Source organism: Pygoscelis adeliae, unplaced genomic scaffold, assembly GCF_000699105.1.
Source record: "Pygoscelis adeliae isolate BGI_AS28 unplaced genomic scaffold, ASM69910v1 Scaffold282, whole genome shotgun sequence".
In the NCBI taxonomy this organism is placed as follows: Eukaryota; Metazoa; Chordata; class Aves; order Sphenisciformes; family Spheniscidae; genus Pygoscelis; species Pygoscelis adeliae.
Genome location: NW_008824352.1, coordinates 2,770,870 through 2,790,004, shown reverse-complemented (window position 1 = coordinate 2,790,004; position 19,135 = coordinate 2,770,870). Strand labels below are relative to the sequence as shown.

The 19,135-nt window shown below is 42.1% G+C and overlaps 1 protein-coding gene across 1 annotated transcript in view; it reads left to right on the top strand.

The window, feature by feature from the left end:
* SPNS2 (spinster homolog 2 (Drosophila)) overlaps window positions 1-19,135 on the top strand; it is a 106,080-nt gene that overhangs the window by 24,837 nt on the left and 62,108 nt on the right. Inside the window, exon 5 of the mRNA XM_009319313.1 lies at window positions 6,539-6,675. Within this exon, the coding sequence (XP_009317588.1) occupies window positions 6,539-6,675 (137 nt within the window). The remainder of the gene's footprint in view (window positions 1-6,538; window positions 6,676-19,135) is intronic.

Below are 19,135 nucleotides of genomic sequence, written 5' to 3'. Positions count from 1 at the left end.
GGAGTGGATTTCCCAGCAATTCCCACTGAAGCAATTATTCTTGTTGGCTAAGGTAAACAAAGCAAGCCTTCAGGATATCCTTTGCTGGGAATATAAGGGCTGACTCTTGGAAGAATCTGGTCTCTGCAGTGAGGGAAAGCCGTGGAATTATCAGTACTGAATTCTTCCCGGGGCTGCATCTTGTGTATTGTTGTCAATCATGAACTTGCCAGGAAAGCTGTGTTCAGGCCTTGTCTGTCTTCATAAGTGTGTTTTTGTAACCGGTTTCTGACCCTGTCACAGCAAATGAAATTGAGTGGTATCATACAGCAGCCGCCTTCTCAATGTAAATGTGTATGTCAACTGTGTGTGTATAAAGTCATCCTAAACATGTTGTTGATATTTTATATCAGTTTGCTCTAAGGAAAAAACTGGCACTTCATGATGCAACATGCTCCCTATGGAGAAGACAAGACTGGAGCTTGAATACTGATGAGTGGCATCTGCAGTGAGGGAAAGGCAGTCTAGAGTGTCCTGGCAAACAGAGAGATATTAGAGAAATGCAATCGGTGTGAGTAATTAGGTCCACACCTTTTAAAGCACTGCTTTTCTCCTCAATAATTTGCTGAGGACACAAGCACACAAGAATGAGGCATTTATGAAATTCGCTGTTGTGGTCTGTTCTGGGAGAGCATTTCAGGCCACATCCAAACCAAACATTTGTATACTTAAGTCCAATTGATTTGGACTTGTTCTTAAGCCTTTTTTTTTAAAATGTTCCTGTGTTCGATGCTGTCGGTATATGACAGCTTTGCATGACATACGGAACTGATGGTGTGTTTCAAAGCTCCTTACACTTGTCAGAAACTTCTAGTCTGCACGATAGTCTGGAACCCAGTGATCTCACGTTTTGCACTTGGCAAAATGCAGTAACATGAGCCATCTGTTGGCTGTTGAATTAGAAATGAAGTAAAACAAAGTCCATGCGGAGAGTGATGTAACAGCTACCTATAGTAGAGTTTGTGATAATGATGATTTGAGGGGTGATATTTTTGTACAAGCAATTGTATTGTAAGAATTAATCTCCATCAAAGGATGAATGTTTTAAATCACATTGCTGAGATTTCTCAGGGCCTTGGATTGCCCCATAGTCAGATATCACTTTGACCTTGGTCACATCACCATGTTGTGTCTAAACTCTCAGGTTCAATGGTTAAGTAGCATGAAAGGATCTTTGTTCTTGCTTGGCTTGTATGGTGCTGTAAGAAAAAAAAAATGCTTTTAACTGTGTCTGTAGACCTTCGAAAATACCTTTAGCATAGATATGGTCCTGTAAACAGGACACTGCTGAAGCTGGAAGACCTGCGTGGGTTCAAGACTTCTGTAGTTCATCCTGGGCAGGTCACTTTCCTGTGTCTTAATTTCCTTACCCCGAAGTAGAAATTAATGATGTTTAACTTCCTTTCTAAATTGTCCCAAGCCTCACTGTGATTAAATGTGCTGTGTGTGTATGTGCTGAGTAGTAGTATTATAGTGTAAAACTATAATGAAAATAAAAAAAGCAGCATTGCAAAAACATGTCTTTGAAACAGAGGGGCTGGCTGGGCCCCTGGGAGAGTCTTTATTCACCATTGCAGGTAGATGGCAGCTGGTCCCATAAGCAGCTTGAGAAACACGTGCATTCATGACCAAGCGTTTCTGGAGTAGAAGTGGCTCGAACAAATCCCAACAGGGCAGTGTCTCATGTGGAAAGAGCAGGATTTTGCTTGTACACCACCCGTAAATTATCCCATCCAGAATGAGCTGGGTGTTTAGGTGTTCTCATTGTTTGGAAATTTGTTGCTGGGAAAATATTAACAACCTCACAGCACATAGCTCTTTGCTGTGTCTAAGTGGATTGCCAGTCCCTTGAGGCAGAGGCTGTCTGGGTTTGCCTTCCACAGAGCCAAACACATTGTCAGCACTCAATTAGACGTGTATATACGGTTTCATGCTGACTCAGAGCTCAGATAGCCACTATTTTTTTTCTTGTTGAGCATCCCTGCGTAGAGAGAACAAGCTATTTTTACCTGAACCTGAACCTTTCTAGCATTGTTCCTGATAGGAAAAAAGAAACCCTGTGTGCTTGAAGTCAAAACGGAAAGAAGGGATCTTTTCTTGGAGGTGCCTGTGATCCTCTCAACCTTCCAGTAACTGAGGAAATGCAGCCTCTGTCAATGCCTCTCTTCCTTCTTGGTTATACTACGTGGATGACCCGTTGGCAGGAGAAGCCCCTCTCTGCGATACAAAGGGTTGATCAATCCACGTCAGAAAAGAGCAAGTGAGACAGAGGCAACAGTGTCTTTGGAATCAAGGGGTGGAAAGCTGATGGGTCAGAGCTGTTTCAGGGAACAGTTGTAGAGTCAAGCTGGTAAATTTTTGTTTGGAGGGAAAGAAGAGAAAAATAAGAGCAGTGAAGTCTAGTTCCAGTAGGCAGGAGCTTTTTGTGACTGTTAAATAGAAAGTCTACAGTTTCTCCCTCTGCCCTCATCTCCTTTGCGTCCGCTGTCTGGGGGTTTACTTTTCCACTGGGTACACAGACAGCTCTTGAGAGGGGAACGTGTGGGCTGCAGAGCAGCTCCCTGGCCATAATCCCTGAAGGATGACTGAAGCTACAGTACATAAAGTAGGCAATAGAGGCTGGGGAGGGTGCTTTCCTTTCTCTGGTGGGAAGTGTAAGATTTTTATTTATTTTTTTTTTTAATGCTGCACATTTTTGTAATTCCAGCCATGCACAGACAAAGCTGGGCAGTGCTGGCTGCAAAGGTGCTTGTGCACCTGTAACAGGGTGGGACAGGCATTCAGATGCAGAAATAGACACCAAGCCGTCCTGTTTGGGCAATTATACTCTTCCTGCATTCTCACCACAGTCGGCATTTCAGCGGCTAAGCCGCAAAGGGAGGTATAATGACAAATGGGATCTCCTTTTGAAAATACCTGTACTTAAAAGAACCTCCCTCCTGGGATGGCATTCATTATGTGTCTGTTTATTCATCCTTTCCTCACGTGATAATTTGCTCCTGCAGAAATGTATCGCAGCTCCACCCAGTGCTGGGACCAAGTCACTTCTGCTGGCACCATTGGAGATGATTTACTGAGAGAAATTAGCTGTACGGCAAACATAATGGCGACTGACGTAGCTATCCCTGCCCACAGCTGCTCTGAATGCAATCACTACCCTTTCAGTAGCTCACCCCAAATCCCAGTGGATTTCTAACTCTGCCCTGGCTTGCACTGTTTGTCTTCTGAAGACTTGGTAGTATTCTGAGATGGCTTAAGTGTAAATGGGAGGAGGAGCTGTTGATTGGGAAGAGGCAAATGAAATGCTAGCCTCTGCCACAGCTCTCTCCTAATATAAAAGATTTACGGCAGTGGGTTGAGCCGAAGCAGTAGCTGCTGTGGTGTCACTTCGGTATTAATTGGGGAGTGGGTGAGTGCAAGGAGCAGAAAATGCTGTGGAAGAGGGGAGAGGAGCCAGATAGGAAGAGGCTGGCGCAAGGGCCAGGCTCCTTTACTGGAATGCATCCCTCTGCGTTACGCTGCGGCCATCTTTCGCTACAAATTAATCATGTTTCTGCTGCCCCTCTCTCCAACTGAACGTGCTGGCAGTTTTCTGTCTTCTGGATAAGATCTCTCCTTCATGGTATTTACTTGTCGCAGAACCTCAACTCCTGGTCTAGAGTAACTCGGGTTTCCATCCCACCTGGTAACATGCCCTAGATTCATTCACCTCTAGTCTGCCAACCCAGTGTGTTGTTCAGGAGTCTTGTCTGTCATTTGCAGGAGTAATTGCAAAAATTGATTCATAGGAAATGCCTGTAACAGGCAGATCCTTTTGACAGACCACACAGCCATCGTATTCTGCATTTATTTGAGTCAATCAATGCTCTGATGCATATTTGGGTCATAAATACCCTGATATAAATTGCATTTATTATTACGACAGCTGTGTTCCATTACCTATTATTTATTAGGTTCTGTTGTCCTTTTGTTTTACACCTTGTGGAGCTGTCAAGTCAGCTGCTTACCGGTGACAGAGCTCACAGCTCAGTTTAGAATCTTCCAAAAATAAATTCTCCAAAGGGATTTGAGTAACAGCAGGATGTATGTTGTTGGAAGGCATTGGACGATCTTTTTTTCGGTTTTATTGGGAAGAGGAGGTTTGTGCTTTTTGCCTGCTTTTGCCCAAATTCCAGAATTAGACTTCGCATTTATGATCCAGAGGTCACTGAAGCTAATAATGCCACTGATTAATGTGAATTTTGGATTGCACCCTCCATGTCTCAAAGTTGAATTAATCGGGTTATTTGCTATTTGAAATTGTGGGATGCTGACTTGGATGTTTCTGATTTTCCCTTGGAAGCTTTTTTAGCTTCATGTCTTCTTATGTCGTAAAAATGGCAGAATATCTGATTCTGAGATGAATGAATTTGTGTCCTTCCAAGGGTAAGGTCAAATTACAATGGGCATGCTGCTCTGTACGAGTCACAGTAATTTTCTGCTTCTCATTCCCAATAAACAGTCACATACCCTTCGTGCCAGGTTGTCGCACCAGCTTTGCAAGGTGCCGAACACTTTGGTGTTAATTCAGGAAAGCACTTAATCATGGAATTGGTGACTCTAAAGTGCTTAATATAAGCATGTGCTTAAGTGCCTTGTTGGACTGGGGCCAGTGCAGATGTACCCTTGCAGAGTAGAGATTTGTAAGCCACTTCTGGTCTACTAGAGCCAAGTTCACTGGAGATCAAGGGTTTCAGGGATGTGCAGCTCAGGGAGCTGGACTGTGCTGCAGGGGTGGGCGAGCGTGACAAAATGTCCCTGCGAGGGAAGGAGAGCATTTACCCAGGCAGTCCCTGTCCTACGACTAAGCAGGGAACCAGTGTCAGCAGAATGGTGGGGCTCTTGGGCTGTATGTGTGATATAATGTTGGATGTGCTTCTTTTCATGTCTTAAAATTTCTTTATTATCTCCATTTGTTTTACTCTTAAATTTAAAAAGAGTAAATCTGTAATTCCTATGAAATACCACAGTGCAAAATTGATATACACACAATCACATGACTCATAAAATACAGATGCAAATGGGTATGTATTATTTATAAAGCAGCTTTGACATCTTAATATATTGAAAAAGAAGAGACATTTAGATAATTTCATAGTTCAGCATTCTGCACGTTTTTGAGCTATCGTATGTCATCAGCCATGAAAATTCATAATTTGAGTCTTAACCACTTTAATTTTATGCATGCTTTCCAACCAAAGGGGTGTGTGTCCTCTGCTCTTGCCTTTTTTTCCCCCCTATTCTATTCCCTCCATCCCCTTTTATACAATTAAAAGTAGACAGCTGGGGTTAGATAATGCCAAAAGCCCACCCTGCCTTCCAGGAACTGCCCAATAATTAATGAGAGTCATAACTCTGACTAAAGAGGGATCTCCAGGTATTCCAGTGGCCTACCCGAATCCTCCTGGGTTTGCTGAACCCAGACAGTCAGCGAAAGTCAGAAAGTTCATGCTACAGGGCAGTAAAATCGATGTAGTTGCTCTTACCTAAATCTCTAATGTGGACAGACAAAAGCCAGGTATAAATCAGCTTAAAATCTGGCAATTTCTGCCAAGTTCCAAATTAATCGTGAATATGGTGCGAGTGCCTCATTTCAGGTGTTTTCAGTGGTGTCACTGGCCAAGATTGTTTTGAGCTGGGGTGGAGGAGCGAACTCTGAAGTCGAGGAGATTTTGCAGAGGTTATTCTATCAAGAGCCTCATTCCTGTGTGACAGAAGGTCTTGGGTTAATGCTTTGGGTTTTTTTGGGGGGGAAGCAAAGGGGAAAGGTGAACTTGTAGTCTTTCAGGAGAGGACATTCCTGGCCTGCTAGGGCTTTGTAGGTTAAAACTCTTCCTTTTAGTGAATTTGTTGTTCAGTGATGGGTTTAAATACAAGTTCAGTACTGGTGAAAGGACCTAATGAGGAGTTTTCTGTCTAACTACAGGGCTCATGCCAGTAGGATGATAGTAGTGTTTACTGGTTTTGCTCACTGTTTCATGGGTGCCTTAAAATACTGCTAGGAAGGATGAAAGAACTTCAGTTTCTATGGCCTATTTCTCTCTGGTCTCTGCTGCAAGAGCCAACGAGGAGCCCTTGGCTTGCTTTCTGTTTGCTGGAAATTCCTTCCAGCCTCCACTTCACCTTCTCAGTGACATTCGGGCAGAAGCTCTTAATTTATTCTGTCCTGGTTTTGCCCATCCCGGGATGCTGAGCTCTCAGCGAACTGTGAGGGGCTGGTGCTTTCAAATGTAATATGAGTTCACTGGTCTGAAATTTCTCAGGGAATGAAAAATCTGTTTGATTAAGGAAACACTGACTTCTGAAAGCGTATCAGACTGCGCAACTTTGTAAGTCAGGGATGCAGAATGTCTAATTAGATGGAACTGCTCTCTAGAGGATTTGGCTTGCAGAAAATTAGTTTTCATGTTCTTGGCCTGACGTTTATTAAACGTTTCTTTCCTTTTTCTCTCCTTCGCAGTTTTCATCTGTAGTTTCATGGTTGCGGCGCCTATCTTTGGTTACCTTGGTGACCGTTTCAACAGAAAGATCATTCTCAGCTGTGGGATCTTCTTCTGGTCAGCTGTCACTTTTTCAAGCTCCTTCATCACTGAACAGGTAAGATCTTTGCAAAGGCGCTTTGCAGGGTGTCCTGAAAAGATGGACAATATGTTCCTAAAAAACTCCCCACTCCCCATCACGGTGTGCTCGAGGGGAACGTATCCCTCTCGTGTGTATTTAACATATAGCACGTTGCATTATCTGACCTTTCGTGGGTGAAGTGTGATCTGTGTAACTGTGTTTTCTTAACTGTGAAAGCTGTTATTCTTTGATCATGCACATTCATAAAAAATAACAGGTGAAGCATATCTAAGCAAGAGTTTCTGTTGATATAAGGGTTTTGTTTTGAGGGAGATCCTAAGGAAGCTTTAAAAGGCTTTAAAAAAGATTTGGAAAAAAAAATCCACGTCTGTATAGTGTTTCTCTTGTCTTCTGATATGTAACAGAAGCCATCGGAGTTCGTTGGGAAGTCTGCTCGTGGTATGTGGAGTGATAAAATGCATCCAGCAGTGATTTTACACGTGCACTTTGTTCCATGTCCAACAAAGGTAGTGAAGGTGGATGATAGCATAGAGATTAGACGTGGTTTCAGCTCCTTTAACGCTAGCTGATGGATATGTCTGGGGAACTGATGATGGAGCCGTCAGGCTCACTTAATTTTGTCAAGCTATGCACAGCATCCCTCACCTGCTTTCAGGACAGACACAGTACCCCATTTTTGAGGACTCCTCATTGCATTAATTTTCTTGCCTGTCAGAGGCACTTGGAGGAAACAATGATCTGGCAGTTTCTGAGGAAAAATATCCTCTTGTTTAAATCATATTATAGAGGAGGCTTAATTGCTGCAGGTGGCAACATTCCTGGAGAGACAAATCACAGCTCCTGGCATCATCAGACTGATTTCCCCAAGGGAGGCAGGGACATTCCTCATCCTTTCTGTCCAGCTGCGTTCCAGAGATTGCAGCATTGTGGTCACACCTAAAGAATGACAACCAGGAACTAAACCTCTCCGCCCTGCTCCCTCCTGCCCACACACATGCTCTGCAGTTTCTAATAAAAGAGAATTTCCACCTAAAGCGGGCAGTGGCAGTCACATGTCTGTCTGGCTTTCATGTTGGATTGATTGTTGCTGCATTTCTAAAGAAAATGCATATGGCCAAATGTAGAAGCCTTTAACTCAGTAAATTGTTCTGGTTTATAATTGGTCAGGAAGCATCCTTTCCAGAGAAAGAACATCTCCCATCTAAGATGAAGAGGGTGTTTTGGTTTTGTTGTGTGTGTTTGTTTGTTTTTATTTATCTTCATAACGTTCTGCAAAAGCACCTGTGATCAGAGCCCAAAGAGGGAAGCATTTTATGAAGGAACCAATTACCTCCTTATAAACACTTCTCATGTTATGAACATGCATTCATGCTCAGGTCCTCATTGCTCTCTCTGCAATAGACCTAGTCCCGTAGTTTCAAGTAGTGGAACACTGGAACTGGACTGATGTAATCTGTGTTTTCAGAGTTGATTTTCAGTTTAAGGATTTGGGGCTTATTAGCTGAAGTAATTCAGGGATTAATATATATGGTCATCAGCATACAGGAGCTCAAAGTGGAAGTGGCATCTTTTTAGCCAAAGAAAGAAAGAATAATGTTTATAAAGCTGTTTGGAATCCAAACTCCAATGTTTTGGAAGTCACAAGAGAGACAAGATCAAAATAGCCAGACCTGTGTTAATTCTTCCTGGATTTCTATCAGTACTAACTCTGGACCCAAACTACAACCTTGGACAAAACCCACTCCAATACTGAGAAAAATCCCCTGTCCTGATTTTCCTACGATCCTCAACTGTACTGGAAAACTTACCTGTTAAGCTAGAGCTCTCATGCCCAGCTCTTGTTATTGACTCCAGGAGATTATGGAAAATTTTGCAGCTGCTGTATGGATGTGCTCTACCCAGTGGCTGCAGCAGTTGAGCAAGGTCGTAAGAATAATCCCAACTTCACATAGTATCCTTACCACTTTGGTATCCTTTTTGGAGGCCTGAGCTCTAATTGGGAAGACATGCCACACTGAGCAAGGTGAATTCCTGAAGTACTAATGAGAAAAAGGGTCAGAGAAGAGCTGACACAGCTTTTTTCTTTATGCAGTGACTAACTAGGCATTTTTCCTGATCTTTGTCTCCTAGGATTCATTTGAGGAGCAAAACACTGGCTCTTCTCTCAACATTTTTTTCCTTCTTTCTTTTAAGACAGTATATGTGTTTGTCAGGGAGGGAGGCTAGGAGCTGAAATATGAAAAACTCTTTGCTGGCACAAATAAAAGCAGCAGTAAGACTACTGTAAGTAGATAAGTACTCACATCCAAGTCAACATGAAAACACGGGGCTAAAAGGAGCAAGTTGGCACAGGCTGAGCCCATTGAAACACTGTACAGAAAACTCCTTTATGTGGCAACAGCAAAAATACTGAACTAGGCGAGAAACAATAGCCATTCAGTAGAAATAGCAAACTGTGTCTTCAGGGGTTGCCTTTCTTCAAATTTTGACAGTGTCTAGTGCCTCGTGCATGCTATCACTGTGTAATTAAATAGAGTACACATCCGCAGAGTTCAAATGTGGAGCGTAAATGGAAAGAGGCAGCTTAACAGAGGCAGAAAGGAGCTACAGAGCTGGTGGACTCTGAAAGCACCCAATTTGTAAAGGTTTTTGGCAGTGTGTTGTTAATATTAGTTCCTGGCTAAAATTTGGACACTTAAAGGAAAACAATCAAAATGCTATCATGTGAGTGAATATCTGGATTATTTGTAATTTATTGTGCAAACAAGCCTACAGAAAAGGACATGTTAATTCTTATCTGTCAAGTTATTCAATAAAGAAATACCCATGTGGCAAGAAAAAGACATGGAGTGAGAAACTACCTCAGAGAGGTGGATTTTGATCTGAAAAAAAGGATTGGAGCACAATGAAACAGTTCATCTAAGATACTATCTAAATGCTATTTCATGCTGTTTGGGTTAAAAAGATAGTGACTGAAAATTGGCAGATAAAGCAGGGAATTGGATATATATGCCATGCAGATACGTAGTTTCTGGAGAGCACTGCATTAAGGTTTGTAACCGCTTATTAAAATATCCTTAGTTATTTATTGCCAAATATCTTTGGATTTTTAACATGGAATAATGATCGTCAAATAAACGACGAATGAACCTCTCATCTGCTAAGAGCTACTGAATAACTAAATAATAGGCGCTCACAGGAAAAAAAGAAAATCAGTCCAAAGTTTAAGGATAGTTCCAGAGTATATAGGGGGTGATAGTTACAGAAAACAACAATGCATGAATTCCATGCATAGCAAAATAGCAATAGGACAAATAGATACGTAAATGTTTGGTTACTGTTCATGAGGTCTTAAATTACATTTAAAACAAATCAAAATAAGAAACCCAAATAAATACATAACAGAGACTAATTCCATAAGTACGCCTGGTTTCATGGATAAAAATAGTTAATGATAAATTTAACTAAAGAAAATAATCGGAAGTAACGAGACTGGGATACTATTGAAAAGGTCACTTTTTATTCTGTCAAATAATGTGATTTGACAATTTGTGTTAGTGCAGAATTTCTCTACAGAAAAATAAGAAATGAGTCCTCCTGCACTTTGTCTCTGGTACTTGCACATTTCTGCTCTATAACACTGTTTAGCACTTTCTAAAATAAAAGTGTCATTAACAAACATGTTCATTAATCTAAAATTAGTTAAAGTTGGTACATATTTAGACATATCTTTAGATTAACTCCGTTTATAGAAACTTCAATAAAGTATGTATATATATCTTAATTTGTATTTTGTAAGTACAAACACCTGCTTAGAAATTACCTCCTTTTATGCATGCCTTTTAATCAATTCTGCACCTGCGGGTACACAAATTTTGGTACTTTCACCTGCAAAACCCTTTCTTGTGTTGTTTTGGCTTTTGGCAAGCATTTGGAGAAAACACTTTCTGATTGGTTCACGCTCCGTAATAAATCAGCAAAAAATAAGTGAGCTGCTGTGTGGGATAGGGTCATATCACAGAGAAATGCACTGAGCACAGACTTCATGGAGTTTCTTTACCAAGATGCATTTCCATCCACAAAAAAAGCTAAATATGTGTCTGTTTTCCTCTGTATCAATATAAACTCTGATTTAATAAGTAACCAGCTTTTTCTCTAGATAGCATTTCGATGAGCATAGTGCCTGATTGCCTGTGTGGTGGCTGATCATCTTGAGCTGGTTTATATTCCAGAATGTCATTGGAATGAGTCTGTAGTCCCAATTGCACCATTTCTCTCTTTCTGAACGGTTTCACGTGAAGCAACTTGGTTGTCAGGAGGGATCAGGCCACGTGCTGAGAGTTTCTTTCTGGCTGCTTGGATATCCTCATCTATTAGTCATAATAATAGTTCTTACAGCTGACTATTTTGGCCAGAAATTTGTTGTAGATGAAACCTTGCTTTTGGTGCTAAACTTCCTACCCCTCTTAGCACAAACTTCTGAGAGATCAGGACCCCTCTCCCTCGTGGGCAGACGCCAGTTTCTTAAAGCAAGAAAGAGCTTGGAGGTGGAAAGTTGCAGACTGTTCTCCAGTCTTGTGAAATACTGCTATTTCCCACGTAAATATCTTGAATAAAGCATATTCTGTGTAAAAGGGATGCTGTTTTACAGATGAGCAAAGTATTCTGCTAAGTAGTTTGGCTCCACTAGGCTGGGAGACCAAGTGTACCTAATAATCAACCAGACCAGGCTGTGGTAATGTGGGTTTGCTGGGAGACATCAGAGCTGCAGATGGTAGAAAATTTGGAAATGGAAAAGCAAAGAATTAACAAGGTAAACCAGGAATGTGCATTTGAATCCTCCAGTTCTTGGTAAACATTTCTGCTTAAATGTTGATATCGCTAAGATGATAAAACCTTTTTGCTCCCACTGCAATTTAATCTGGATAGGTATTTCTACTAGTGTGTTTTTTTTTCTTTTCCTCTCCTTTTGATTTATCTCTGAAAGAAGCAGCAAATAGTCCACTGTGGAATTCCAGTTAGCCTGCAGTGCTTGCTGAAGTCCTGTCTTTCAGACTTGCCAGATGTATATTTATTTCCAAAGCTTGTCTTTCGAGGAGTGCTAAAAGAGAAGCAACAAATTATGTGCGGTATGGAACAAATGGTTAGCTGGGTTGATTTTAAAAAACGTAAACATAAACCAACCCCACCCCCTACACACAATGATTCACTGGAAGGAAAAAAAAAAGCCTTTAGTCTTATGTGCTCTGGCAGAAGTTGCATTATAAAACATACAGCTTCTGTTCCTTTGCTCCCACTGTGTAAGATGAATCCACGGTTTGAAAAACAGAAACAAACAAAACTAAAAGCCCCAAGCCATCGTTTTGTATGTAAGAAGGGTACTGTTATCTTTGAAGTCACCATGAATTACTGGAATGTTTATATCCCACCATTCCATCCTATTATTTTTGAGCAGAACTCTCTTTTAGAAAGAAGGCAAATTAGATTCTCCCAAGCAACTTTGTGAAGTCTGCTGCGCATGCATTCAATCCCTTCCCTCACATGCAGTTCCTGACAGTTCGTGTGGCTGTTACAGAAACTGGTGCTGGAGCTAACGCGGGGTGTTCATGGACAAAGGCTGTTAGTTGGCTCTGGTGTATTTTGCCAACCTTTAACGTGGTGCTGGAACCCTACAGAAGAGCATATGCTATTGACATTTGGATTTCTTCATGCTTGCCCTTTTGCTAGACTGCTCAGGAAAAATATAGCCCACTGCGTACTCTCTTATCACAGAGGAAGAGATTAGGGTGGGTAATATACTACAGTAGTGTTGCTATTCTGACTGCCAGCGGTGTCAACACTCAGATTACCAAGTGCTACTATGGTCCTATGTGTAATGCTGGTACAGTGCCCCGTTGCACTGCTTGGCAGCTGTAACCTGCTCCTGCTTTGCATCTGCTCTGTTAAGATGAGACATGCCAATCTAGACATCTCTCCTTGTCCCCAGCTATCAGGGCTCCCTCCTCCCCACAGGAGAGCGCTGTGCTGGGGGGCCAGGGATCAGTGGGTGCCAGGTGAGGAAGGATGCTGTGCTGGAGTTAGGTGGCTCTGAAGGTTAGGATGGGAGGTTCTCATCACTGCTTCACACTGCAGAGTGAAATTCTTTACAGACTGATTCTGCCTCACTTTCTCTCTCCCGGATGCCTGAAAGCAGATGGTTTGAAGAAAGATAATTCCCACAGCCCCCTTTAGACCTGCTTCCCCTCTCATAGCAGGCAGCCTGCTATGCAAAAGGCTTACTTGCACTGCAATGTGCTGGTGATGGCATTGCCCATCAGGAGAAGAGATGAACCTACCTCAAGTCTGGTTATAGGTACCTACATCCATATGGCTGCTGGAGATGGAGTTACCCCACCAAGGGTAACTTTTAAGAGCTGCAGCTCTTGGGATGTAGGAATTGTCAGGTTCCTGCAGCAGTTGTGCTGTGAGAATCTTCCTTTGTGTTTTCATGGCTACTTGACGCTCCAGCTCTAGCTACAGCTAGATCAAGACATAACAAAATCCATGCTCCCTGGACAAGGAAGTATGAGAGTTTCTGTGGGAATTGAAAGGCACCATTTCTTTGACTCCTTTCCAGCAAGAAGGCACCTGCTGCTCCTTCCCAGTGCTATTAACAGCACTTTTAGAAGTTTTACTATCTTGCATTTTTTTTAATATGGATTATGCAAAGTGTACTGTAGGAAAAGAATACTCTACTGCTTATTCCTTCAATAATGAAGCATTGGCTGAGCTGGTCTTAAGGTATTCTGGGCATTTGTCAAGTCTGCTAGCATCTTCAGCACAGCTGATACAAAATACTGTATGGGAAACTGTTTTCATGTAAGTGCACCATCTTCTCTTGCACAGACAAGTGTGATGATTTGAACTCTTGGATCTTGGGTCCTCGTTGTTCCCTCAGATTTTGCTGACCTAGGACAGAAGAGATGGGAGAAGATTTATGTAGATGGAATGGTTGCAGCTTGCTGAAATAGAGTGCAGAATTATTGTCATGTGTTTGTCTCCTAGCTGCTTTATATTCCTACCTTGTCCCTTTCTACCTGTCCCTCTTCCAAGGGAAACTGTAAATGAAAAACAGGTTAGGGTGTTCTCAGAGCATCAACCCCAAAAAGCAAATCTGTGAGAGGAGGAGGCTTTTCATAGGTGTTATCAGAAATTAAAGTGGTGTATTTTCCGCTCTGAGTGTTCTTTTTCCCCCTCCAGTATCTGCATCTATGTATCTGTAAAGCATTTGGAAAGGGTTATTGAAAACACAGCTGATGATGGCTGCCAGGAGAGAGACAGTATAGCTCCAAAGCTTATTCAGAAAGTTTATTTGTGTGATGAGAAAAATGAACTTAAAGAAACTGTCGTAAGGAGTATCTCTACCATACATAGCATTTCCTGTCTGCAGTGTGTCTGGAACAGGATCGGTTCTGCTCTCCCCTCCGGGACCCAAGAGCAATCAAGATTACAGCCCCCAAGTCCCACCTTCCCCAGGTAGGGGCAGTTTGGCACCACATCCCATTCAAACTTCTTAGATCACCCCAATCATGTGCTGTTATGTTCATAAGCGTGCCTCCTGCCCTCTGCTACCTACTTCTGGGTCATTAGTTGGTCTGAAATCACGCAATATCTGAATCAAACACTGTGGAGGCTGAAAGAAGCAGCTATGTTTCTATTGCTGAGTGTCATAATTCACCTGAACTGACACATGCTGCTGCACAGGCTTTTGTTGCCAGTTCTTTAAAATGAAAGCAACGATTTGCACCGAAATGTCAGAACTGCTCCTCAGAGCTCAGGCATTTTCTAGAGCAGGTGGACAGAGGTTTGTGCTGGGAGAGTATCAAGAAATAGGCTCGAGGCTTAATGCTAATTTGCAGTGGGTCTCAGTGAGGGCTCCCTTTAATTGCCTGCCCTCTTTTTTTAGAGAACCGTTGGTTATCTAGGTTACTGGAAGATGTTGAAATCGTTATCCGTAGAGTCTGTGATTGTGGTTCTGATTCACCTCCTCCTTTGGAAGTCTGTGGGAACTTCTTGTGTGTCTTTGTGGGAATTGAGTCAGACCCTACATCTTTTTACATCAATATGCTTACATTTGATGCTGTTTCATCAGATCATGCAAATGCCTAGAGACAACAGCTGGGGGACTGTGATGCCAGCAGGAAAGATCTGTACAGGCCAAAGACCTTTACAGCTTTGTCCTATTTTTATGCAGAAATCTGAATTTACAGTCTCTATGTTGAAGGGGAAAAGTTCAGCCACTGTGTCAGTTAATGGATGGTTTGGAAGCAATGCCTGCCTGTAACTATCATCCTGCCTGTCCTGCTTTTATTGTGCCTGAGCAGGAAATCTCACCTGGGTCAGTTATTTGCTGAGGAGGCAAAGGGAAGAAGGCATATTTATTTCATTGCCAGGCTGTGTGTGTCTTGGAAGCATTCCTTCTTCTGGTGGTGGTGTTGTGGTTTAACCCGGCAGGCAGCTAAACACCACGCAGCCGTTCGCTCACTCCCCGCCCCCAGTGGGATGGGGGAGAGAATCGGAGGGGGAAAAGTGAAATTTGTGGGTTGAGATAAAGACAGTTTAATAGGACAGAAAAGGAAGGGGAAATAATAATAATGATGATGATGATAAAAGAATATACAAAAGAAGTGATGCACGATGCAATTGCTCACCACCCGCCAACCGATGCCCAGCCAGTCCTCGAGCAGAAGTCGCCACCCCTCAGCCAACTCCCCCCAGTTTATGTACTGAGCATGACATGACATGGTATGGAATATCCCTTTGGCCAGTTTGGGTCAGCTGTTCTGGCTGTGCCCCCTCCAGCTTCTTGTGCACCTCCAGCCTGCTCAGTCGGCAGAGCATGGGAAGCTGAAAAGTCCTTGACTAGTGTAAGCACTGCTTAGCAACAACCAAAACATCAGTGTGTTATCAACATTGTTCTCATCCTAAATCCAAAACACAGCACTGTACCAGCTACTAGGAAGAAAATTAACTCTATCGCAGCCAAAACCAGGACAGTTGCCTATTAAAATGTATACTCTGCTTGCCATGGTGCAGCAGAGGCCTAACCCCAGAGCATGCCGATGGAACACAAAAGGGATGTCTTATTGCTTCAACCCTGTCTTATTGGAAGTCTCTATAATGCTTTAGCATTATGCTTTATAAATAATTATTACAGCATCTTAAGCTCAGCCTCATTCAAAACATCCCAGGAATGGAAAAAAGGGAAAGTTCTCCTTAAATAGAAGGACTGAACCAGCTGGTGGAAAAAAAAGAATTAAAAAAAAAAAAAGTAAAAAAAGTAGTGCTGCGTGTAAGTTTCCAAGCAAATGTTAAAATATAGAGTAAGGAATTACAAAATTTCCTATCAGCTTAATGCGACCCTTGCAGCAGCGGTTGTGAGCTGAGGACCACAAGTCATTCCCAATGCGGTGCTCCACTGTTGCATGCTGTGCATCAGCAGTGGGGAAGTCTGGCTTGGTCAAACAGCTTCAGAAGGTAAAGCAAGTCACTACTGCAGTGTCTGGATGGCACCACGTGATCCTGTTCTTTGGAAATAAGCTTCCCAGATAATTGCGTATTGAGAGGATGCCAAGTTGGTGGGGTAGAACATGTCCCTTCATGCTTCACTGGGGTGTTCAAATATGGGTCTGGAGAAGCGTTACTGTTTGTTTAAGGATGTAAGCTGACATGTACTTAGCATTGATGTAAATGAGACGACTTATGGCTTGTGTTCTTGAGGCTTATGACTTGGAAAGAAGCATTGATGCTTCAGGAGAGTTTGGTTAACGATGCCTCGCAGTCAAAGGAAACAATTCATTCAACCCAGTTTTAGGCTCATTAGGAGGCCTGGAAACAAATCTAACCTTTCTATTAGGAGGGCCTTGGCGGTTCTTGTTGTGCATACTGCCCTGAAACACAGGATGCAGGAGAGAGGGAAAATGTTATTTAGCCTCTTTAGCTTGTGTTCAGATGCAAAAGTATGGATTTGAGCCTTTCGTTGGTTGAGCTCTTGGTTGTCTGCTGATAGAAAAGCATCAGTCATACTATAGGAAGTGTAAGCGCTTCTTCAATGGCACACACAATCTGTAGCCTCCTGGGTCACGCATAGGGCTGAAAAAAGGACCATTGTGTTCCGAGTAATGTGCAAATAGTGTGAAGATGGGAAATGTCTTACAGTACCAGGTGCTAAATTAGTCTTTTGAAGTGTTGACATTTCTTTTAAGTGCATAAAGTTCACTGCTACACAAAACACTGCATTTGCAATTCAGATAACATTGAATTAGAGTACTAATCTCAAACCCATGTAATAGATTTTGAGCTGGAAATCCCTGGGAATGGTGCTGATCATCATGTCTGAAAACATGATTGATGAAGTCTCATGAGAAGATAGTGACAAAACATGCAAATGCATTTAATATAGTTAAATAGGATTGTCATTTTGTCAAATAGGCTGGCTGTAGAGAATGAGATGAGGCTACAGCATGACAAAACCTTGCCAATTAATAACGCTTCAACTAGCAATAATATAACAGCTGTTCAAAGAAGATCATGAATAAGAAGCTGCTGTTAGGTAGGAGGAATTGGTAGATGCATCAGTTTCTCTCTGGAAATCTAATGCTAAAAATGAGACATCTCTCAGATGTATGCCAAACATATTGCAAGGTCAGCCTTTCTCAAAGTACTTGCGTGCTTCTGGATCTCGATTGAGTCAGCAAGCCAGAGACGTGTGAAAACAGAAAGCAGGAATAAAAAAATTCAGAGATTGGAACGATTTGGATGGTTTTTCAACAAAGTTGCCTAAAAGGTCTGACCTGCTGGTGTACTCTAAATTTTTAGCATATGCAAAGTAAAATATGCCAAGAATCAGAGGAACCAACAGTATAGGTAAATTGCTGGGACTGTAACTTTGTGGTAATTTCATTTAAACCTTGAGGCATTCCATTAAAATGTGGCCTTCGTGGACTCTCAAAACTTGTTCTGCTCTTGAAAATGCATTTAGTTAGGGCAAAACATTCACACCTGGGGGGTTTCAGTCAATTGGCTGATGCTTTTTTCAAAGGGTGCTGAGAAATCATAGTTTCTGCAGTTGGCTCGGGGATAGGAACATGGGGTTCTGCTTTCCAAGAATGAGACCTGTCTGTTGGATTTGACTAAATTTCGGTTTAAGAACTGATCCAAAGCAAAGAGTGTTTGAGACAAGACAGCCCATTGGGTTGATGTGGTTAGATCTCATATGTTTCTATAGACATCATTGAAGGTGGAGGTGTTAGCGTTATGTATGCCTGTAACTATTTGTTCTGAAAAATCTGGTATCTGTTTATAGCTGGGTTGCTTGGATTCAGTCTTCGCTTGTGACTCATCTCTGGCTGGAACACAGCAGCCTCTTACTGCCTGTGAATATTCTTTAGTTTCACGTATGCCAGGTCATATTCCAGCTATTAGTACTTGAAAACTTTTGTGTGTCGAGAACCTTGCATTGTTTCCACAGTTACAAAAATACATTGTCGTTCTCCCAATCCCTATTTTTGTGATTATGTTATGGTTGTCTTTGCACGTCTCAGGAAGGGAATGGTGATACTGCCTAATGCCAGAGATATTTGTTGCAAGTGCTGATAAGTGTGTCCCACCTGACAGATCTGGAACAAAAAGCAACAGTTTGCTTCCAACCCAGAACCATTAAGGTTCTCAGGGGAGCAGTTTTGGAAGATACATTCTGGCCGAGCTGCATGTAATGGTTTTGTAACACGGATAAATGACCACTATTTCAGCCATGTGAAATCCTATGGACTCCTCTGTGTCTTACACCAGCGCCACAAGGATGAAAAGAAGTGCTTTAACTCATGTTCTGGCAGGCACTGGTAACATGGGGCTCTTTATGATCCCCCTATGATTTATTTGAAAACATCAACCTTTTTCTTTAAGGTCTGTTTTATAAGTAGCTATGCACGAAGCACTCTGCCGGATGGTGTTCTGGTGAATAAGCAAGCTAATCTGTTACATTCCTTCCAATTACATTCCAGACCCCTGTCATTAATGCAATTTTAATGACGAAGAGACTAAATTGGGAAGAGCATAAATCCCACCATTTGAGTGTCATGTAATATTTTTACCACAGGCAGGTCAATCAGATGAAAAGCCCTTCAATTAGTAAGCTGAAATGCTGCTTTGTCTTAACTGAGGCTACTGTCAGGACCCGGTGGTGCTGCTTCATCACCCAGTGTCTTATAATTACATTATCTAATTGGATGGAGAATGGGAATTGGGCTCTTTTTTTTTTTTCCTCTTTTTTTTTTTTTGTGCTACCCAAAAATTACTGAAAAGTAATAGAAGGTTCTCTCAGGGCTGCCACAGGTTTGAAGGGAGGGCAGTGATGGGAACTTGGATTGCAGACGCCGCAATTTTAATGTTGAAGGGAATGTCACATTCAGTATTTGCAAGTAGCTAAGAAAATCTT